The sequence below is a fragment of the Helianthus annuus genome, chromosome 2 (genome assembly GCF_002127325.2).
Source record: "Helianthus annuus cultivar XRQ/B chromosome 2, HanXRQr2.0-SUNRISE, whole genome shotgun sequence".
NCBI lineage: Eukaryota > Viridiplantae > Streptophyta > Magnoliopsida > Asterales > Asteraceae > Helianthus > Helianthus annuus.
The window spans coordinates 65,946,671-65,971,623 of NC_035434.2; the positions used below are offsets into that span (position 1 = coordinate 65,946,671).

Below are 24,953 nucleotides of genomic sequence, written 5' to 3' on the forward strand. Positions count from 1 at the left end.
AAGCCCCCACCTGTATAACTTACTATTGGCCCAGTAGAGCCACCCGTTACTTACTGTTACGCACTTACTTACTGTGAACTCGCTCAACTAGTTTGTTGACCATTCTGTTACATGCCTTGCAGATCGTTAGGTACTTGGAGCTTGCACTGGAGAAGCGGGTCGTTGTGGACAAGGATCGTAGTTTCTACGTTGAACTATTATGACATTTAAAACTATTAACTATTGTTGGATTATTTACTATGCTTCCGCTACACTTTGAAACTATGGTTATGTTTTGAACACCTATCGTATTGGATGGATGGTTTACATTTATTTTACTTAATATTAATTACATGTTCAATATGATTGGTGGCTTGATCCTGGTCAGTCACGCTCCCAAGCGGTGATACTCCGCAGGTGGATTTTGGGGGTGTGACAGATTGGTATCAGAGCCATTGGTTATAGAGAACTTGGTTTTAATATGGGAAAACGTTTTTATTAAAACCAGACTATAACCAGAACAGTGCTCTCAACGATCCACAACGACGCTTCGCTCCACGTGCAAGACTCGACATCCTAGGTAATAAGGTTTATGTTTGTTACCTGCTTGCTAGAACTGCATAGAACTTTGCTCGTAGTATGCTTACATTACTTTGCTCACTACTTGTTATTGCTTGAGAACACTTACGTGCTTACACTCTCCTGTCATTGCACTATTCGCGAACCTTTCTCACTTATGTTGCCTTTGATGTGAAGATCAATGGCCGGACATATCAACATGACACAAGCCCAGTTGACGGCTCTCATTAACGAACGAATTGCTGCGGCACTGGCAGCCATACAAGCAGGAGGTCAACACGTTCAGTCACCTGCTTGCACCTTCAAAAATCTCAAGGATTGTCAACCTAGTACCTTCAGTGGAACTGAGGGGGTTGAAGGTCTCCTTCATTGGTTCGAGAGACTCGAAACTGACTTCGAGGTGCATGATTGCCCTGAGTCACGTAGGGTAAAGTTTGCTACTAGAACACTCGAAGGTGCTGCATTAACCTGGTGGAAAGCACAGGTTCAGATGTTAGGGCTGGCAGCTGCTAATGCCACCCCCTGGAACGAGTTCAAGGACTTAATTAAGGAAGAGTTTTGCAGTCGAGAGGACATCCACAAACTTGAGGTAGAGTTCCCCAACCTACAGATGGTGGGGTCTGAAATTGAAGTTTATACGAGGAGATCAAACGAGTTAGCCACATTTTGTCCTACTATGGTAGACCCTCCCACCAAACGCATCGAACTGTATCTCAAGGGTCTGGTGCCCGAAATTCAGAATCATATGACCACAGCTAACCTTGGCACTATCCAGCAAGCCACTCGATTGGCTCATCGTCTCACAGACCAGGCTGTAGAACAGAACAAACTACCGAAACGAGCTAAGACTGATACTGCATGTGCTTCTAGAGATAACAAACGCAAGTGGGATGAAAACCTGAGCACGGGATTAATTTTGGTCCAGCCTCTGACGCAGCAGCAAGAGATAGATGACTACCAGAGCCCCAAACAGCAGTTTTCTAGTAGTCATGGGCAGAAAAGATATCGAGGAATTCACCCATGGTGCAACAAATGTAACAGACACCACGGTGGCCAGTGCAACAGGGGTCGTTGCCAGCGGTGTCTCAAGATTGGTCATGAAGCTAAGGATTGTCGAAACTCACGTCCTGTAACTCAAGAACAACAACGACCGCCTCAATCTTCACAGAATCAACAGCAACAACAAAGTTTTAAAGGATGTTTTCAGTGTGATGCTAAAGATCACTACAAGAGGCATTGTCCGCATATGAACCAGGACCAGACTCAGAACCACGACCATGGAAACAGGGACGACAACGGGGAAAGTGTTGGGGGAAGCAATGGAAACCATGACGCCGGGGCAGCGTGTACATGATTGGTCAGGGAGACGCAATGAACGATATTTGAACTTATAACTTATCTTGGGATTTCATTATTATGTTTACGCTACTCAAACAAAGTTTGGCTCGAACATTAATCGTATTGAGTTTTATGAATTATTTTACCTACTATATTTTATGTTTGATATAATGGATGGTTTGATATTATTGAACGCACCTGCCGTAATTATGGGCCTTACGAACAGGGTGTGCAAACCCTATCTTGACAAGTTCGTCATCGTCTTCATCGTTGACACTTTGATCTACCCCAAGAGTCGGGAGGAGCACGAGCAGCACTTACGTCTTATCTTGGAACTTCTTCGAAACGAGCAACTGTACGCAAAGTTTCCAACATGCGACTTCTGGCTTCGTGAAGTCCACTTCTTAGGCCACGTAGTGAACGAGGACGGGATCCATGTTGATCCATCCAAGGTAGATTCGATCAGGAACTGACCTGCACCGCGCACACCGACAGAAATACGCCAATTATTGGGTTTGGCGGGGTACTACAGACGATTTATTAAAGACTTTTCGAAGATCGCGCAGCCACTTACACTACTGACACAGAAGGGTGCCACCTACCGTTGGGGAGATCCCCAGGAAACCGCTTTCCAGTACCTAAAGGATAGGCTTTACAGTGCACCTATTCTCTCATTGCCAGAGGGCACGGACGATTTTGTAGTCTATTGTGACGCATCGATACAGGGGCTTGGTTGTGTATTGATGCAGCGGGATAAAGTTATTGCCTACGCCTCTCGTCAACTCAAGGTTCACGAACGAAACTACACGACGCACGATCTAGAGCTGGGAGCTGTTGTTTTCGCGCTTAAGATATGGCGACACTACCTGTACGGTACCAGGTGCACGATTTACACCGATCACAGGAGTCTCGAGCATATCCTTAAGCAGAAGGATTTGAGCATGCGTCAACGACGATGGGTCGAGTTACTTAACGACTACGAATGCGCCATCAAGTACCATCCAGGCAAAGCCAATGTTGTGGCTGATGCCCTCAGTCGAAAGGACACTTTACCTCGGCGCGTGCGAGCGCTACAGCTTACGATTCAGTCTAGCCTTCCTGCACAGATACGAGCTGCTCAGACAGAAGCACTGAAGCCCGAAAACGTCAAGGCTGAAGCCTTACGCAGATCACGGCAACGATTAGAACAGAGGGAAGACGACGCCTACTATGTGACAGGACGTATTTGGGTCCCACTATATGGCGGCTTACGGGAACTTGTGATGGATGAAGCTCATAAGTCTCGCTACTCGGTACATCCAGGTTCGGATAAAATGTACCACGATATCAGAACTACATATTGGTGGCCTAGCATGAAGGCCCACATTACAACCTACGTCGACAAATGTTTGACTTGTGCGAGAGTCAAGACAGAGTACCAGAAACCCTCAGGCCTACTCCAGCAACCCAGGATACCACAATGGAAATGGGAAGAGATTTCCATAGATTTTCTTACAGGCCTACCCAGACCCCAGCGTGGGAATGATACTATATGGGTGATCGTGGATCGACTCACCAAGTCTGCACACTTCCTGGCTATAAGGGAAACGGATAAGTTCTCCACTCTCGCATACATCTATCTTAAAGAAGTTGTTTCGAGGCACGGGGTGCCCACCTCCATCAGTTCGGATCAGGATGCACGATTTACGTCAGAGCTATGGCAAGCGATGCACAAAGCGTTTGGCTCTCGTTTGGACATGAGCACAGCATATCATCCTCAGACGGATGGGCAGTCTGAGCGAACGATTCAAACACTTGAAGACATGCTTCGGGCATGTGTTATTGATTTCGGCAACGGCTGGGAAAAGCATCTCCCTTTGGTGGAGTTTTCGTATAATAACAGCTATCACACCAGCATACAAGCCGCTCCATTCGAGGCATTGTACGGACGTAAATGCCGGTCACCTCTCTGTTGGGCAGAGGTGGGGGATAGTCAAATTACGGGTCCAGAGATTGTAGTGGACGCCACAGAAAAGATAGCACAGATACGACAACGCATGGCGGCAGCACGCGACCGTCAGAAAGCCTACGCGGACAAGCGTAGAAAGCCTTTGGAATTTCAGGTCGGGGACCGGGTATTATTGAAAGTCTCACCCTGGAAGGGTGTGGTACGTTTTGGCAAAAGGGGCAAACTGAATCCGCAGTACGTCGGACCATTCGAAATCTTAGAAAAGATTGGCAAAGTAGCCTACAAGTTGAACTTACCAGCTGAACTCGGAGCAGTTCACAATGTATTTCACGTGTCGAATCTGAAGAAATGCTTATCAGATGAGACCCTCATAGTTCCTTTTAAGGAACTCACTATCGATGAGCGGTTGCAGTTCGTCGAGGAACCAGTTGAAATCACGGACCGGGATGTTAAGGTCCTCAAACACAAGAGAATCCCTCTTGTTCGAGTTCGTTGGAACTCCCGACGTGGCCCAGAGTACACCTGGGAACGCGAAGACCAAATGAAAGAAAAGCACCCCCAGTTATTCGAAACCAATACATCCACTACTGAGGCTGAAGCTACTACTACTGAATTTCGGGACGAAATTCCAAATCAACGGGGGGATGATGTGACACCCCAGGAAAACCAGTGAACAGTACAGCTTACCTAGCTTCCTCAGTGAGTGCGTACCAAATTTCGGGACGAAATTTCTTTTAAGTTGGGGATAATGTGACAACTCGAATTTCCAAGACTTCTATTTTGCATTTATTGCACGTGCTTGTGTTATTAATTGATTATTTGCACAATTATTTGCTATGGAATGATATACGTTTTGATACAACGTATAGTATTGTGTGATTATGCATGGTTATGTGTTACTTGTGAGAGATTTGTCAAAAATAATGGAATGTGGTGTTGAAACTGTAATAAATATTACTTAAGGGTGCTTAGGGTTGATAGTGAAACTTTAACAACTAATAACCCTAATTCCCTTCCCTAATCATTCTCTAATCACTTTCACAAAAACCAAAGTACGTGCATTTGTTTTCTCTAGCAACCATCATCACCAAATCATTTGGCACAAGAAAATCATCACTCTTGATTACTCTTTCACTAGGATCATCACAAGGTAATTGTTTAATCATTGTTGTGATTAATTGTTGATTGTTTGATTGTTTTCAATTCTTGATTCTTGTGAATTCTTGTAAACCCTAGCTTTGATTTGATGGTTCTGTACTTTAAATTGATTATGATTATTCTGATTGTGATGATGTGTTAATCGTATAATCGATCCTCTTGATGATTTAAGATGCTAGATATGATGAATGGACGATTGTTAATTGAACAGTTCTTGTGAAAATGTATGAGTTAGGGTTGTGTCGTATAAGAACGTAACTGATATGATCGTCTCCTGTATTGGAATTCATGTTATTGATTGTCTGTTTGTCTGAGTTTATTGATAATAGCATGTCCGAGTTTAATGTGCTTGATGTTGTCCGAGTATAATACTTTACAATTGGACCGAGTTTAATGTGATGACATTGGGTCCGAGTTTGATATAATGTCATTTGGTCCGACCTTAATTGATGTCATATGGTCCGAGGTTGTGAGGGTTGCTTACCCTCTCCTCTTGTCCGAGTATAATGAAGGAAACCCCCCCCCCCCCGAGTTTAACTTGGTCCGAGTTTAAGACCATAAGGCCCTTGTCCGAATTTGTTGATGATGAAAGGACCGAGTTTAATACTCAAAAGGCTTGACCGAATTTATATATGAATGCCATGTCCGAGTTTAAGGACCTCCCATGGTCCGAGTTTATTGTTTTGCAAGGCCCGAGTTTTACAAACCCCCATGTTAACCGAGTTTATTAACAAAAATGAATGTGGTCCGAACTTCTTGTTGTTTGTGTCAAAGGTCCGAATTTGTGGACACTTCCCCTGTCCGACTTTTAAATGAGGAATGCCCTCACCTTTTGTGTCCGAGTTTAATGCCCCTGAGTCCCTGTCTGAGCCTTGTGATGTATCGTGTGAAATGCACATGTAGTTACTACCCTGTTAAGTGATTAACAGCAGTAAACTTGTTATGTTAAGTCTGTCAGCATGAAACCCCGTTAGTTAATGAACTTGTTCGTTATTAGCGTTGTCAACTTAATAAACCCTATTAGTTTATTTTACCTCGTTAGATGTCAACTCGGTAAGATATGCATGTAACCCTATTTCATGTGTTAACCTAGTAGGGGATGTTAACTGCCTGTTTATCCTGTCAAGTATGAGTTTATATGGATTCGACTGACTGCTTAACTGCCGCATGTTGAATGATTGCCAAACACACTATGTGACGTTAGATTTTTGTGCAAGATTGTTTCAAACGGAAAACTGATTATTATACGTGATTACAATAGGACTTGATTGATTACTTGTGAGTGCATAACCTAGCATACCGAGCAAACCAAGGTGAGTTCACACTCCTACTAAGGCATGGGATTCCCGGGTCGTGGGAATGGGATAAAGGTTACCATTGACTAAGAACGTATATATGCTTTTCCTAGACTATCACCTACCATGGTCCTCGGATGTCAGGACGGTTCCGTAGGTTAGGATAACACCTACGTGGTCATATGCCAATTACTGCCTCGGATGTCAGGCACGCACGTAAAACCTACGTGTACGCATTACTTACTTCTATCCTCGGTTCCGTAGGTTAGGATAACACCTACGTGGTCATATGCCAATTACTGCCTCGGATGTCAGGCACGCACGTAAAACCTACGTGTACGCATTACTTACTCCTATCCTCGGTTATGAAGGATACGTACGTAAAACCTACGTACACCCCATACGCGCTACTGTTCTCGGATGAAGAACAGGGATGATACGAGTAGTTGATACGAATAGTCTAGTGGTCACATAACATGGGAAGCCCCCACCTGTATAACTTACTATTGGCCCAGTAGAGCCACCCGTTACTTACTGTTACGCACTTACTTACTGTGAACTCGCTCAACTAGTTTGTTGACCATTCTGTTACATGCCTTGCAGATCGTTAGGTACTTGGAGCTTGCACTGGAGAAGCGGGTCGTTGTGGACAAGGATCGTAGTTTCTACGTTGAACTATTATGACATTTAAAACTATTAACTATTGTTGGATTATTTACTATGCTTCCGCTACACTTTGAAACTATGGTTATGTTTTGAACACCTATCGTATTGGATGGATGGTTTACATTTATTTTACTTAATATTAATTACATGTTCAATATGATTGGTGGCTTGATCCTGGTCAGTCACGCTCCCAAGCGGTGATACTCCGCAGGTGGATTTTGGGGGTGTGACATGTTAACCCATTAAACTTTCCTATGTTGGATGGTAATTTAGCCTTTTCCAATGGAGCTAAAGCTATTTCTAGTATGAACTTTGAGTTTTCCGCTGCTTCTGCAGGGCGGTAAACCAAGTCATAGTTATGTTCTGCCTCAGGGTTGTAAACCGCTCGAGGCCTGTACTTGTTATAGTTTGGTTGCAATCGATTGAACACACTGGTATTTGCACTTAAACGGTATGTTGGATCGGATTCGTCAGTGTGGGTATTTCGCTGAGAACCCAACCTATCATGAACTGATTGTCTTCGGTGTGTTCCTGTCTGAATGTGTTGTGATATAGATCTGGCATAAACTTCTGTGCCTTCATAAGTTGATTCTTCGCGCTGAGAGGCATGAGCACGAGATCCCGGTCTCCGTGATTGAGTCAGGGGAGCAGTTTGAGCACGCAGCTGTGTGTATACTGCGTTTAATGCCCCTTGAGACCGGACATACCAGGATATCGGAGTTTCTCCTGGTGGTAAAACAGATTGAGCAGGGTTTGTTGGTAACATTCCTGCAATGATAGGATCATTTGCTCGATTGGATTGAACCTCGTTATCGTCCGAGGCATCTTCCGGAATTCCTTCTACTTGTAAATTGTTTGGTCGAGGACCATGTTGCCGGTGAGAGGACGAATTTTCTGCCATGTGTAAAACAGAGGATGAAAAGAACTAAATCGAAACGAGATGAAAACTGGAAAAAACAGAGGAATCGGTGGGCGCCAATGAAGAAACACTAGATAAATGGTCGGAACCGAGATATCTAGGGGGTTTGAATCCGCATGAAAAGGTTGGTTTCCACTCGATCGATTTAGGCCTAACAGACCTTCTTCTCCGACGATTCTGCAAAAAAGAACACCGTTAGCCTCGCTAAGGGGAGAAGAGGGTTCTCTCCTTGACCCGACTCCGGTGTGAGAATAAGTACTGGTAATGAAGAAGAAGATGTATTTGAGAAGTGTGTGTAACTTGTGTTCATACCTGATTTTTCTCTTATTTATAGCCGGGAGTCGTTCAAAAGGCGGGAAAACTCGTTAGTGAAAAGAAGACGGAAGATGCTAACTCCGTAAGCGGTTATGCTTTCTTCCGTTAATACTCCTTGATCCGATGTGATGGCACACGGATCGTGGTTTAGATCAAAGGCAAGGGATTTGCCACGTGTAAAGTGACCTAAATGAAGATTACTCTTCATTTGCATGCATTCGATGTGATTTTGGGGACGACTGATATAGTGACACGTGTCCAGACGGTTGTAACCGTTTTGGTGGTGCACGATTGTATTATTTCTAGAAGATTACTGCTGTAATCTTGTGTGACACCTTTATCGTGTGGAAGCAGATGAATAAATCCCAAGTCTGGGCAAATAATATCCAAGTATGGATAATGAGCGGAAGTATCTAACTCCGGATTCTTATCTTTTGATTTGTGTAGGAATTGCGCAAGGTTTTATGATACCCTTTGGGCGCAAGTGTTGACTGTTGTGGGCCTTTTAGACCTTTATTTTGTGAGACCAGTGCGCGGCCGCGCAAGGTGCCAAGTTGAAAATTAAAGTTGTGGTATGGTCCCAAGCACTTTTTATAAGGTTTTTGGGACCTTACCCCTTCAAGTCCTTTTGAGTCCAAATTTTAACCTTTTGAGTCCAATTTTTTGGACTCAAATCGTTATAAAATGAACAAAATTGGACTCAAAACGTTATAAAATAAATGGCTAGGGACTTAGGGCGTTAAACTTTTTTATTTTGGACTCAAGTGGTTAAAACCACTAAAACACAAGGACTCATAAAGTAAATTACCTAGTTATTTATTGAAAAGGCCTTAGGCTAGAGGGTATGGTGACATCCCATCCTTGGAGGACCATCCGCCACGTAGGCGCCACGTCATAGTCCTCCCAAGGATGCTCCATCCCCCAAAAGTAGAGGGTATGGGAGGATGGTCCTAGTCATAGTCCTCCCCACCATTTTTATATATATTTTTTATATAAGAGTAAATTACAAGTTTTGTCATTTATGTTTACATCAAATTGCAGGCGCTGTCATTTTGGCCAAAAGTTTACAGGTGGTGTCCTTAACCTTTCAAAATCTTGCAAGTTTTGTCGTTTAGACCAAACCTGGTTAGAAATCTCAGTTAATTCTTGTCATGTGCAATGCACATGAGGGTATAATGGTCTTTTTACATCTCAACCCTTTCTATTCCCCATTTATAACCCTAAGTCCCTTTTCTCCAACCTAAACTGATTTGTGCACAGTGATCGAAACCGATGAATTCTCCGATGTCCCAACAAATTCCCATTGCCCAGAACCAAAAGATTGATCTGGGAAATCATTAAACTGATGAACTAGAAATGAACTATCCGAAACAGAGGACGAAGATGATCGTTTATTAGATTGCGGTTTCGGATGATTATGTTTCCCCTTATAAACGATCTTAGTAACGACCCCATCTGAAGATGTTTCCACCTTCTTCCTCATTGAACAATTTTAACGTGTGCACTTGTAATAATTCCTTGGATTTTCATTAGCTTTCACTTGCTTTTGCCCGTATTTTCTCCAATTATACCCATCATTTAACTTCTTGTGTGATGATTGATTGTTGTAATTGTTTGGATCACTGGTGTAGCTCGATTTCGATTGATTATTATAGTTGTTTAGATCACCACAGTAGTTCAATTTCGGTTGCGAGCTTTGTTTAAAAAACAAGGTACTCTGTTTTCTCCAAGTTTCCATAATTTTCATATTTTGGTTGTTGATAGATTTCCTACAACTTTTTAATCCAATTATTGGTGATTTGTTGAATAACTAAAGAAACCCAGAAGAATTTGAAGTTATTATGTCAATTCTTGGGATAAAAATTGTTGCTTGATGAAGAAATTGGAGGAAAACTTACTATTGAGTGTTCTGACTGGGTTTCGATCACTGTGCAAAAATCAGTTTAGGTTGGAGAAAAGGGACTTAGTTCTTAGGGTTATAAATGGGGGAATAGAAAGGGTTGAGAGGTAAAAAGACCATTGTACCCTTATGTGCATTGCACATGACAAGAATTAACTGAGATTTCTAATCAGGTTTGGCCTAAAGGACAAAACTTGCGAGATTTTGAAAGGTTAAGGACACCGCCTGTAAACTTTTGGCCAAAAGGACAGCGCCTGCAATTTGATGTAAACATAAAGGACAAAACTTGTAATTTACTCTTTATATAATCTTTCACTTTTTTTAACATTTAAAAAATAAACTAACAAAATATTTTCATTAATATTAAAATCACATTACATAAATTTAAAACAAAACATAAACTTAAAAAAACATAGACTTAAATAATATTATGCTTCTTCATGATGTCGGTTTGAAGTTTTTTCAACATCAAACGTTTCGGCTCGGGATACTGATCGACATCCATCGTTATCATTTCCCATTCCTTGAGCCGAATTTTTTCATCCGAAATTCTGATTTTCTCATTCGACAATCGGACCTTCTCGCGTAACTTTTCTTCCGCTACACGAGCTTTTTCTTCGACGGCCTGCTCCTTCGCCTTCGTCTTTTGGGCCGAGACTTCGTTGTACATTTTTAAGTTTTCCATAAACTCTTCCATCTTCGGGTCCACCTTTTCCTTTTCTTTCCCCTTGGCCCGCTCCTTCTTTGATTTGTCTCGGCCCGGTGGACTCTCCGCTTCATGTACGGCATACTCCTCTTCTCAAAGTCGGCGTCATCATTTAAGTTTATGTGACACCTCGCGTCCGATCCACCGGCGCTAAAACTACCCGTTTCCGATGTTTTTTGGCGTTTCGCCATCTCCACCTCGTTGGGAATCGGCGACCATTTCGGTTCCTTTTTCATAATTTCCCACGCATGAACGTGAGCAAAGTTGGTATTACCATTGTTCGCCTTATACTTGTCCAAAGCTTGTTTGAAAACATCGTCGTCGCTCATGCTGCTACGACGCCCACTTGTAGATATTTTATTATATTCCTGGCAAAACCTATTGACGGACGCGTTCAATTTCCGCCACTTTGACGACACCGAGTCGATATCACGATACGGGCCTTGGTCCATAAGGTCGAGGAACTTCGCCAAAACCTTAGACCAAAACCCGTCACCCGTTTGGTTATTACCTATAATAAAACAAACAAAATATATAAAGTTAGACAAATTAAACAAACAATTAAAATATGTAAACTGTTAAAAAAATAAAAAAAACTTCAAACAAACTAAACAAACTGTTGAGCAAAAAATTTAAATCAAAAAAATAAACAAACTTTAAAAAGTTAGAAACTGTTAAACAAAAAATTTAGAAAAACAAACTTTAAAAAATTGTATAAACCTTAAGAAAATACGAACCTTATCACACCCCGAAATTCACACGTTTCACCGGTGGGCCCGGTGGGGAGTATCGTGACGTAGTTGGTAACATTACAGTCAAACAACACACTATTTAAATGCATAACGGAAGCAAAAGATAGATATATTTCAACCGAATGTTATTGTAATATCATGTATCACAAACAGTTGGACAACAATCCACAGGGGGATAAAAAATAAATAGGAAATATTGTTCAACAGTTGACATCCAAGCCTGCGAGACTTATTGTGGACGCTAGGAGAAAGCCAGCCTAGTTCGCATAGTACCTGCACTTAACCTTTTTGGGAAAATACGTCAGTTTACACTGGTAAATACATTCAACTGACACTTTTGAAAAAGGTTTAATAAAATTGATTTGAATGCACGTGGCACAAACTTTTATAACTTGGGATAATTATTTTAATATAATACTTGTAAACGAATTACATGTTTCTTATGCGTTCAGTAGCCCGTTCCGTAGATCGGGCAAAGACTAATAGACACACCACAGGTATAATGCCCACAAGGTTATTCCTTTAAGTGGGATACCATTTTTACATATGCAGCTGTCAGGTGTACGCCTACACCCCCTGCTCAGGTCGTGGCCATTTCATGAATGATGCCAAGGATATCCGGGACATGGTCATTAACCCCCCAAAGGCTTTAAGCAAACAAAACATTTTAAAACAAAGCATATCAATAATTTAACCTCTAATCGATTAAAAATTCAATGCTGGACCAAACGGTATTTTATATACCGTACCCCCAGCCCGTATAGGGAAATAAGTTAAAAGTATTTACCTTTGCAAAGTATAATTCACAAACAGCAATTGCAAGTAGCTTTTACCGGGTCTCCTATTCTGGAACGAAGGTTTATAATAACCTATTAGAATCCTAACGGGTCTTTAATTAAGCCTAAACTTAGACCGGTTAGTTTTAACGAAAGATACTGTTCGAAAGCACGATTAATCGAAGACCGGAATAGAATGTGATTTAGGCCCGACAAGTTTGAAGACTTGTATAATATGGGTAACCCAACCACATTCTGGAATTTGAGATAAAAACGATAAGGTTTGACCCCATTTCGGCTAATTTATGTAAACTAGTTACATAAACCGAACCGAACGCGTAAATGGCGTAACGGGTAACCGTAAAAGTCTTATACAGGTTTCCTAAGTCAATATGCTCTATATATGTTGTGATATCAGTAGGATACCTTCCATTATGCCCATAACGAGTTTAATCCCATAATACGCCCCGTAGGGGTATTTTGGTCATTTTAAAGATTATAAAAGAGATTATTTATACTTCTGATGTTCAGGTCTGAAGAAATCAGTAAAGCCACTTATTTTAACAAGTCACATCAGTAGGTAATAAGTCTTTATGACAAAAATGGTTTTAAACCCAAACTATGCGTTTAATACGCGTATAAAGTCGTTTTAAGCGATTTCCGGGTTATACAGGAAATCTGAGTTTTCTGATCAGCTTATATAGTTCAAATTACTTTATTTATTATTTAAAATCAGTAGCAATTGGATTGGCGTCAAAATACTATGTAAAACTCGTTTTATGTCCGAAAAGGGTATATTCGGTATTTACCGAATCCAGGTCATAACCTTAGGTTATGAGCAGGTTAAAAATAATTAAAAATCTTTAAAAATCCCAAAATATTATATTACATCAGTGTGTAAAAGGTTTGGTGTCGAAATTTGGGTTTAGATAGGCTTTATGCTAAGTGCGCCGTTTAATTAACAAAAGTTTTCTTAATTGCGCTATTTAGCATAACTCCTATTCTAGACCTCGAATTGACATGAAATTTTAGAGACATGTTTAGAAATCAGTAACTAAGGTTATTGTTCTTTCACATATCCAAAATTCTCGTTTTAAGGTCAAAAGGGCATTATGGTCAACTTTTAAGCATATAACGGAAATGTGCAAATGACTCGGACAAACAACGAACCAGTCACAGAGGGTCATACCATCATGTAACCTGGTCCTAAGGAATTCCTAAGGCATTTCTAAACTCTACTAAAACGGGTCAGAACTGAAGTCAAAGCAAAAGTCAAAGTTTTGCGACTTTCGGTTCCGAACCGGGTCAAAACAGTAAATGGTCGGATCAAACAAGCTTAGACCAGTTCTTATACTTATTATCAAGTTATATGAGTGATAAAATAGGTTACATGCCTTCTACATTGTTAATTATGCGTTAGTCCGAAAATTAAGGTTCTGTTGACTTTTTTCTAAGCAACTTTGACCCGACATTTGGTCTAGTTAGAGCGGGAATCAGGGGGTGCCCTTTTAAGGGTTTAATGCCCACATAATTACCAACATATAACTATCTTTGATTCGACTAATCACTGGACTAATAATGATTAATCGTTAAGTCAACCGTTAATTACGACGGTTTGACTTTTAAGCTAAAACTAAGCAAAAACTTAACTAAGAAAGGTTAAGCACACTTACTGAAGTCCTATGCACGATTAGGAATGCTTAGGGAAGACTCTTGAGCTCCAGGAAGCTCCAAGAATGCAGATGGAATGAGTGAACACATTGTTGCAACTTAAGGGTCTTATATAGTGTTCTTGGTGGCTCAAGATCATGCCACACAACTCTACCAACAGTCCCTGATCATCAACACACGTCCCTAGAGCCTAGGAGTCATTTAGGGGTTGCCCATGCTGAGCAATAATGGTTCTAAGTCGGTTAAAACACCAAACAGTGCTGCTGCCAACGTTTTCTGCATCTGGGAGGCTGACGCGGCCCGCGTAAGATCTTAACAAGGCTTACGCGGCCCGCCTGAACCTATCTGACAGAATTCAAATCTTCGCATTATTGACGCGGCCCGCGTAAGCCCTTGTTGAATCTTACGCGGCCCGACTGAGACCTGCTGTAAGATTTTTCAAATCTTTTACAATATTGCAGTTGGCTCTTGGCTCTTCGGAGGGGTAACTTTGCATTATGAACCCTTCTTATTTACGTATAAGGGCCTTGAGACTTTTACCCACTTTGTTAAGTCCTCGGTTACTTTGTTACTACCCGAAAAGTCATAACTTTCAACGTTGACGCTTTCAACCCCTCATGTACGAATTCGATCATAACTTTCTCATTTTATAACGAAACTTTATGAAATTTATATCGTACATTCTAGTGAGCATAATTTACCATTACAAAGCCTCGGGTTTGCTAAAGGGTCACTCAGAGGTATAACTTAAACATGTTGACACCTTTAACCCCTGTAGTTTGTAATTCCTCACTTTCTTCCACATTTAGTTCCGTATGATCCATGATTCATTCGTTTGAAGGTACGCGCATCGTGTAGGGTTACTGTAAAGTATATTTATCCCTTGTTGATATTTTTGAACCCTTGAATTCACATACTTTCTATGTTTGCCAACTTTAGTCCCTCTATAGTATTCTTTAACACGTTCAAGCTTATGACACGTGTCAATACATTATAGGACGTGAATTTTCGAGGTGTTACAAACCTTTTGTCTTGTTGTTAGACGTGGCTATGTAAGCCTTGGCTAAGGCTTCTTCTTCGATTGGCGTCCACTTAGTCGACTTCGGTTTGGACGATTGCTCACTAACCACTTGCTTGCCTTTGTTTCATTTTCCTTTTCCTTTAGCCGGTTGGGTTTCGGGAACAACCTCCACATCGTCGTCGGGTTCGGATTGTTGAAAGGGTTGCGTCGGGATCGGTTAGGGTTGATGTCACACCCCGATTTCCACGTGTATCACCGGTGGGCCCGGTGGGGGATTACCGTGACGTAGTTGGCAACAATATAGTCAAACCACAATATATAAATACACAGCGGAAGCATAAAGATAATTATATTTCAACGTTAAGTGTAATATCAATGTATCACCATTGTTGAAATAATAATCCACAGGGGATCAAATAGAAATAATAAAAGTATTGTTCAACAGACTTCAGGCATCTTAAGCTTGCGAGACTTCTAGTGATGCTAAGGAGAAATCCCAGCCAATTACGCATAGTACCTGCATTTAGTCTTTTTGGGGAAAATACGTCAGTTTACACTGGTAAATACATTCAACTGACACTTTTGTAAAAATGTTTAATAAAATTGGTTTAAATGCTCAAGGCACAAACTCTTTATAACTTGGGATAATTTATAATCAAATCTTGTAAAGAATTACATGTTACTATGCGTTCGGTCGCCCGAGTCGTATCGGGTTAAAGTTTAATAGACACACCACATAGTATAAAACCGTGGCGGGTAACCAACGGCTACACTTTTATAGTTATAGACATAATGTCGGGTGTACGCCTACACCGGGATGTCAAGGTCGTGGCCATTCGTAAATGCTGCCAAGGATATCCGGGACATGGTCATTAAGCCCCCAAAGGCGTCAAGCCAACAAAACAAGTTTTTAAACGGGTCACATTGATAATACCCAACTACTAATGAGTTGGGGTCAATTGCCTGACCAAGCGGTATTTTAGATACCGTAACCCAAGCCCGTATAACGGAAAATAAGTTAAAAGTATTTACCTTTGCAAGTATAATCCTTAACTGAATAAATCAGAGATAGCTTTTACTGGTCTCCTATTCTGGAACGAAGGTTTTAAAATAACCTATTAGAATCCTAACGGGTCTTTAATTTAGCCGTAGCTTAGACCGGTCAGTTTCAATGGATAGTTACGGTTTAATCGCGTGAAAGGCGAAAACCGTGAATGGAGTGTGATTTTGACCCAACAAGTTTGAAGACTTGTTTTATATGGGTATAATAATCATACTCTGGATTTTGGGGTCAAAACAATATGGTTTGACCCGTTTCGGCTAATTTATGTAAACTAGTTACATAGGCCGAACCGTGCGCGCAAAAGGTGCAACGGGTAACCGTAAGTCCTACACTGTTTTCCTAAGTCAACATGCTTTAAAGAGGTTGTGGTATCAGTAGGATACCTTCCGCATTGCCCGTAACGAGTTTAAGTTCATTATACGCCCCGTAGGGGTTTTTCGGTCATTTTAAAGGCTTTTAAAAACCTTCCTGAGTTCTACCGGAAATCTGAGTTTCCCGAATAGTTTATAAAGTCCAAAATACTTTATTTATTATTTAAAATCAGTAGCAACTGGAATCGGGTCAAAAGACCTTGTAGAACTCAAGTTATGGTCAAAAAGGGCATATTCGGTATTTACCGAACCGATGCCATAACCGTAGGTTATGAGCAGGTCAAAAATAATTAAAAATCTTTAAAAATCCCAAAATATTATTTTACATCAGTGTGCAAAAGGTTTGGTTTCGAAATCTTGGTTTAGATAGGCGTTATGCTAATTGCGCCGTTTATTACAAAAGTTTTCTTTAATTGCGCTATTTAGCATAACTTCTATTCTAGACCTCGGATTGATGTGAAACTTTAGGGACATGCTTAGAATTCAGTAACCAAGGTTATGGTCCTTTCACATGTCCGAAATTCTCGCTTTAATTTGAAAAGGGTGTTACGGTCAACTTTTAAGCATTTAACGGAAAGGTGTAAAAGACTTGGACAAACGACGAACCGGTCACAAAGGGTTAAACCATCATGTAACCTGGTCCTAAGAGAGTCCTAAGGCATATCTAAATCAAACTTTAACGGGTCAGAACTGAAGTCAATGCAAAAGTCAAACTTTTGCGACTTCCGGCTCCAAACCGGGTCTAAACAGAAAATGGTCGGATCAAACAAGCTTAGACTAGTTAATATACTTATTATCATGTTTTATGAGTGTTTAAATAGGTTACATATCATCTACATTACAGATTACGTGTAAAATCGCAAAATAGCTTTCTGTTGACTTTTTCTAAGCATGTTTGACTCGTCATTTGAACTAGTTAGAGTGGTGATCAGGGGGAACCCTTTTAAGGGTTTATTACCCACATAAATACCAACTTATAACTACTTTCAATTCGAGATATGACTGAGCCATTGAGGACTAATCTCGAAGTCAAACCGTAATTACGACGGTTTTTTTAGCTACTTAACTAAGCAAAAACTAAACCACAAAGGATTGAACGACTTACAGAAGTCCAATGCAGATAGGAGAAGACTTGAGAGTGTTCTTGAGCTCCAGATGTGATCAAGAGGATGTGAGGAACATTGTTGCAACATTATGGCCTCTTATAGGCAATGAGGATCACTAAGATCATCACGCAAGGGTCTACAAGGCTCCCTTGATGATCAACAACTGTCCCTCAGTGCTAAAATATGATTAGGGGTCGCCCATATCTCTGGAAGATCTTGGCATTAATGTTTTACCGCTTAAAACAGCCAACAGCCAACTTTCTGTCGCTGGGCGTCGCTTACGGACCGTATGGCATGGGCCTTGCGGTCCGTAAGCCTGTGGCGGAAACACTTTTACCCCTTCACCCCCTTACGGTCCATAAGGCATGACCCTTATGGTCCGTAAGCGATCATCAGTGGCAAAAAAAAATTAACCTTTCATGATTTGAATGGTCAACTTGAAATTAATAATTTTGATGGATTGCCTTTAACCCATACTTGCCCAGATGTCTACCCCATTATGCAATATGGGTTTGTAAGAAGGATGGGCTCATGGCTAGTTATTTATCTTGCCTTATTTTCTTAAGATCCAAATTAATCGACTTAGATATTTTTGATTATTATTAATGACCCGATTAAGATTAGGTGCTTAAAAATTTGCTTGGGGTCTCGGGATTTATAGTGTTGAAGTCGCTCAGAGGTATAAAATTTACATGTCGACATATTCGAAAATTGTCACACCCCGATTTCCACGTGTCTCACCGGTGGGCCCGGTGGGGGATTACCGTGACGATGTTGGCAACAATATAGTCAAACCACACAATTATATAATGCACAGCGGAAGCTTAAAGATAAATAAATATATTTCAACCTCTGATTGTAATATCAAATGTATTACAGAAGTCGAATGTATCCACAGCGGATCGTAATTAAACATAAAGTATTGTTCCATCAGATACTGCAATCAAGCTTGCGAGACTTATCACGACGCTAGGGAGCTAATACCAGCCAATTTACGTTTAGGTACCTGCACTTAATCTTTTTGGGGAAAATACGTCAGTTTACACTGGTAAATACATTCAACTGACACATTTGAAAATGTTTATTAAAATTGATTTGAATGCACAAGGCACAAACTCTTTTATAACTTGGGAAAATTATAATAAAATCTTGTGAACGTTTTACATGTTCTTTTATGCGTTTAGTAGCCCGGGTCGTGCCGGGTTAAAGATTTATAGACACACCACGTTTGCGTAAAACCGTAGTATAAAAACCAACGGCTACGTCTTTTAATTTAATGTCGACACTTTATACCGGGTGTACGCCTACACCGGGATGTCGATGGTCGTGGCCATTTCGTAAAATGATGCCAAGGATATCCGGGACAACGGTCATTAAACCCCCCCCAAAGGCTTATAAGCAACAAAACTGTTTAAATGAGCCGATCATATTATTTAATTAACCACCTAAGCGATGGAAGAATATAATGCTCAATCAAGCGGTATTAATATACCGTAACCCAAGCCCGTATAGGGGAAATAAGTTAAAGTATTTACCTTTGCAAGTATATTTCCTTAATTTGGATTAAATCACCGATAGCTTTTACTGGGGCTCCTAATCTGGAACGAAGGTTTTAATTAACCTCTTAGAATCCTAACGGGTCGTTATAATGGCCGTAGCCTAGACCGGTTGGTTCCGATATATATATATGTATGGTTTAATCGCGTGAAAGGCGAAAACCGAGAATGGAGTGTGATTCTGTCCCAACAAGTTCAGAGACTTGTTTTATATGGGTTAATGGTTCACACTCTGGATTTTTGGGGTTCAAATGATATTATTTGACCCGTATCGGCTAAATTATGAAAACTAGTTTCATAAGTCGAACCGTGCGCGCAATAGGCGAAACGGTTAACCATGAGAGTCGTACGCTTATTTCCTAAGTCAATATGCCTTAAATGGGTTGTGGTATCAGTAGGATACCTTCCGTGACGCCCGTAACGAGTTTAAGTTAGTATTATGCCCCGTAGGGGCTTTTCGGTCATTTTTAAAGACTTTTAAAAGGGCTTTTTGAGTTCTACAGGAAATCTGAGTTTCCCGAACAGCTTATAAAGCTTAAAATACTTTATTTATTATTTAAAACCAGTAGCAACTGGAATCGGGTCAAAAGACCTTGTAGAACTCTTGTTTTGGCCGAAAAGGGCATATTCGGTAATTACCGAACCGTAGCCATAACCGCAGGTTATGAGCGAGGTAAAAATTATTAAAAATCTTTAAAATTCCCAAAATATTATTTTAATACAGTGGGTAAAAGTTTTGGTGACGGAATCTTGGTTTAGATAGGTGTTATGCTAATTGCGCCGTTTATTACAAAAGTTTATTTAAATTGCGCTAATTAGCATAACTCTCATTCTAGACCTCGGATTGATGTGAAACTTTAAGGACATGCTTATAATTTAATAAGCAAGGTTTTGGTCCGTTCACGTGTCCGAAATACTCGTTTTAATTTTAAAAGGCCGTTACGGTCAACTTTTAGGCGAATGACGGAATTGCGCAAAAGACTCGGATAACTCATGAACCGACCACAGAGGTTTATACCAACATGTGACCTGGTCCTAAGAGAGTCCTAAGGTATATTCATACCTCACTAAAACGGGTCAGAACTGAAGTCAAAGCAAAAGTCAAACTTTTGCGACATTCGGCTCCGAACCGGGTCAATATAGCAAATGATCGATTCAAACGAGCGCAAACAAGTTTATATACTTAATATCATGTTTTATAAGTGTCAAAACAGGTTTCATAACATATATATTACAGATTATGCATAAATCGCTAAAATAGCTTTCTGTTGACTTTTTAACCGCACGTTTGACTTGATTTTTGACGTAGTTAGAGTGGTGATCAGGGGGAACCTTTTTAGAGGTTTATTACCCACATAATTACCTACTCAAAACTACTTTTGATCCGTCATAAGACTGAACCATTTGCAAGATATTGTAATGACAACCGTTAGTTACGACGGTTGCGTTTATGAGCTATAACTATGGAAATGCAGGACCAAAATGAGTATGAACGACTTACAGAAGTGTGTTCTTGCTTATAGAGCAGAGAAAGATGCTTGGAGCTTCTTTAGAATGACCAGAGAAGTTGATTTGTGTTGTGTGAATTGTTATGAGCCAATGTGGCTATTTATAGTGAAACTTAGGCTCTAAGATCATTACAACTCATGCAACACTGAGTGTGGATGATGGGCAGATGTCCCCTAAGTGTTATGGGTCGAGCATAGAATGCCCATGCCCCATTAATTGGTTGTTGGTCGTTCAAAGGGTCCAAAGGTCAAGTAGTTACAATGTTTCTGCATCTGGGCGTCTAATGCGGCCCGCATGGGAGTTCCATGCGTTTACAATGCGGGCCGCCTGGGTTTTAAATATCAGGCGAGTAAAAGAGGAGGCTCGCGGCCCGCCTCAACTTAACCAACATGCAATGCGGGTCGCGTGGGGCCTGTTTTTCAGATTTTTAAAATCTTTTGCAATGATTACGAAATCCTGGTAATTAATAACGAAATCTTTCGTAATGATTTACCTGACCTTTCGGGTTTGAAGGGGTAACTTTGCGGTTTGGCCCTCGGTTATTTACCGATAGGGGCCTCGTGTTATTTACCCGCGTTGTTAAGTCCCTGGTTAGTTTATTAATTATTCAGAAAGTCTTAACTTTCATTATTGACGCTTTTAGCCCTTCTCATACGAATTCGAGTATAACTCTTTCGTTTTAAAACGGAACTTCGCGGAATTTATACAGTATATTCTAGTGAGCGTATAATAATGTTACGAAGCTTTGGGAACGTTAAAGGGTCACTCAGAGGTATAATTAAACATGTTGACACAGTTAACCCCTGTAGTTCGTAATCTCTCACTTTCTTCCGCGTTTCGCTTCCGTACGATTTATGATTTATTCGTTTGAAGGTACAAGCATTTATTTAGGGTTACTATACAGTATATTTACCCTTGTTTACATTTATAACCCTCGAATTTATATATTTTCAAGGTTTGTCAAAATTAGTCCTTTATTTATTATAGATGCCACGTGTAATCAAATGACACGTGTTAACACATCATTGGACACAAAAATTCGAGGTGTTACATCCTCACCCCCTTAAAATAAATCTCGACCCGAGATTTTACTCAAATAAATAAGGGTACTTTTCTTTCATTGTAGCTTCGACTTCCCACGTATATTCAGGACCTCTTCGAGCATCCCATTTGACTTTTACAATCGGTACGTGCTTTCTGCGAAGCTTCTTCACCTGTCGATCTTCAATCGACAAAGGTTTTTCTATAAATTTTAAGCTCTCATCTATATGCACATCTGTGTGTGGAATCACCAATGATTCATCGGCGAAGCACTTTTTGAGATTGCAGATGTGGAACACATTGTGAATTCCATTGAGCTCTTCAGGCAAGTTCAACTTATAGGCAACTGATCCGACCCGTTCAATGACCTCAAAAGGTCCTATGTATCTCGGACTCAGTTTGCCTTTCTTGCCGAAACGCATCACCCCCTTCCAGGGTGATACCTTAAGCAACACTTTTTCACCTACTTCGAAGTGAAGATCCTTACGTTTTGGATCAGCGTAGCTTTTCTGCCTATCGCGGGCAGCCTTGAGACGTCCCCGGATCTGGACAATCTTGTCCGTTGTCTGGAAAACAATCTCTGGTCCTGATAGTTGGACCTCCCCTACTTCCGCCCAACAAACTGGCGATCTGCATTTCCTACCATATAATGCCTCAAAAGGCGCAACCTTTATGCTGGTGTGGTAGCTATTATTGTAGGAGAATTCGATTAGGGGTAGGTTCTTATCCCAGTTACCACCTAAATCGATCGCACATGCACGAAGCATGTCTTCAAGCGTTTGGATAGTACGCTCACTTTGACCGTCCGTCTGTGGATGGTAAGCCGTACTAAAGTTTAGACGCGTGCCCAAAGATTGCTGGAAACTTTTCCAGAAATGAGATGTGTACCTGGTATCCCTGTCCGAGATAATAGTCACAGGTATGCCGTGTAAGGCTACAATCTTATCAACATAAAGTTGGGCTAACATATCGGAGCTATACGTCTCCTTGATGGGTAGAAAATGAGCTGATTTAGTCAGCCTATCGACTATGACCCATATTGTATCGTTTCCTTTCCTGGTTTTGGGTAACTTGGTTATGAAGTCCATAGTTACGCATTCCCACTTCCACTCGGGAAGCTCAGGCTGTTGTAGCAAGCCAGACGGCTTTTGGTGCTCGGCTTTGACTTGAGCACAAGTCAAGCACTTTGCTACATGGGCGGCTACAGACTTTTTCAAGCCTATCCACCAATAATTTGCCTTTAAGTCTTGGTACATCTTGTCAGCACCAGGATGGACTGAGTATTTGGAACTATGGGCTTCCTGGAGCACAACATCTCGTAGTCCTCCATAAATAATATACGTCCGTTCAGCCTAAGAATTCCATCCTTGCTAAGAGTCAACTGCTCCTCAGTTACTCCCAGCTTTTCATTAGGATAATTAGCTTCCAACACAGCCTCTCGCTGTGCAGCTAATATCCTTTTAATCAAATTGTTCTTGACCTCAATGCTCTTGGCATTGATTCGAATGGGTTTTACCCTTTCCTTTCTGCTCAAGGCATCGGCGACTACATTCGCCTTGCCGGGATGGTACCTGATCTCGCAATCATAGTCATTCAGGGTCTCCATCCAACGGCGCTGCCTCATGTTCAACTCTTTCTGGTTGAACAGGTGCTGGAGGCTTTTGTGATCAGAATAAATCACAAATTTAATACCGTAAAGGTAATGCCTCCACAACTTCAGTGCAAATACAACGGCACCCAACTCCAAATCATGGGTGGTGTAATTCTTTTCATGCACCTTTAATTGCCTTGAAGCATAGGCAATCACCTTGCCCTTCTGCATAAGCACACACCCCATGCCTGTGTGTGATGCATCGCAGTAAACTACGAATTCATCTGTACCTTCAGGTAGTGTCAACACAGGTGCGTTGCTCAGCTTTTGCTTCAGTATTTCGAAGGACTCTTGCTGCTTTGGGCCCCAGATGTACTTTTCTTTCTTCTTGGTCAAGGAAGTCAAGGGCGCAGCAATCCTTGAAAAATTTTCAATAAACCTTCGGTAGTATCCTGCTAACCCCAGGAAACTACGGATTTCGGTAGGCGTCTTTGGCTCTTGCCAGTTCATGACCGCCTCTACCTTAGCGGGATCCACTTGGATACCACGCTCACTCACAACGTGACCCAAAAACTGAACCTCTCGTAGCCAAAACTCACACTTCGAGAACTTGGCGTAGAGTTTCTCACGCTGTAGTAATTCGAGAATGCAACGGAGGTGCTTCTCGTGGTCTGCTTGGTTCTTGGAATATATAAGGATATCGTCGATGAAGACTATGACGAATTTGTCCAAATACGGTTTGCAGACGCGATTCATGAGATCAATGAACGCAGCCGGTGCATTTGTGAGCCCAAAAGGCATCACTAGGAACTCGTAATGACCATAGCGAGTCCTAAATGCTGTCTTGTGTACATCTTCATCTCTGACCCTTAGCTGATGATAACAGGACCTTAAGTCGATTTTTGAGAAGTAGCTTGCTCCTTGCAGCTGATCGAATAGATCATCGATCCTTGGCAAAGGATATCTGTTCTTTATGGTAACTTTATTTAGCTCACGGTAATCAATGCACAACCGCATTGATCCGTCCTTCTTCTTTACAAATAGAACTGGTGCTCCCCAGGGAGATGAACTAGGTCTGATAAAACCTTTCGCCAGCAGTTCATCCAACTGGGTCCTCAGCTCTTTCATTTCCGTTGGAGCTAGCCTGTAAGGTGCTCTTGCTATCGGAGCTGCTCCAGGAATGATGTCTATTCTGAACTCCACTTGTCTATCTGGTGGCAAACCAGGTAGTTCTTCAGGAAAAACCTTGGGATATTCAGAAATGACAGGAAGATCCTCTATCTTCGGCTTAGGTTCTTCAATTATCACCTGAGCCATGTAAATTACGCAGCCTCTGTTCAAACACCTTGAAGCTTTCAGCATAGATACGTCTTCGGGCAATCCGTAATGCGTATCCCCTCGAATGGTAAGAGATTCACCACTCGGAGTCTTTAAAACTATCTGCCTTTTGCCGCAGATGATTTGGGCCTGATTTCGGGATAACCAGTCCATGCCTAGCACAATGTCAAAACCCGTTAATTTGAAGGGAAGTAGAGATAAAGGAAAAGAATGGTTCCTAATGGACATTTCACATCCTTCTAGAACAGTAGAGACGGTTTCTATCGTGCCGTCTACTAACTCTACTTCGTATTTCACGTCAAGGGTTTTGATAGGCATATTTAGTAGTTGGCAAAATTTCTGGTCTACAAAGGAT

At 41.2% G+C, this 24,953-nt stretch overlaps 1 protein-coding gene across 1 annotated transcript in view; it reads right to left on the minus strand.

Moving 5' to 3' along the window:
* Positions 1-10,515: 10,515 nt before the first annotated feature.
* Positions 10,516-24,953, minus strand: part of LOC118485013 (caldesmon-like) — a 51,792-nt gene continuing 37,354 nt past the window's right edge. Inside the window, exons 2-3 of the mRNA XM_035981214.1 lie at positions 11,078-11,314; positions 10,516-10,892 (exon numbers count right to left, since the gene is read on the minus strand). Coding sequence (XP_035837107.1) covers positions 10,516-10,892; positions 11,078-11,314 — 614 coding nt within the window. The remainder of the gene's footprint in view (positions 10,893-11,077; positions 11,315-24,953) is intronic.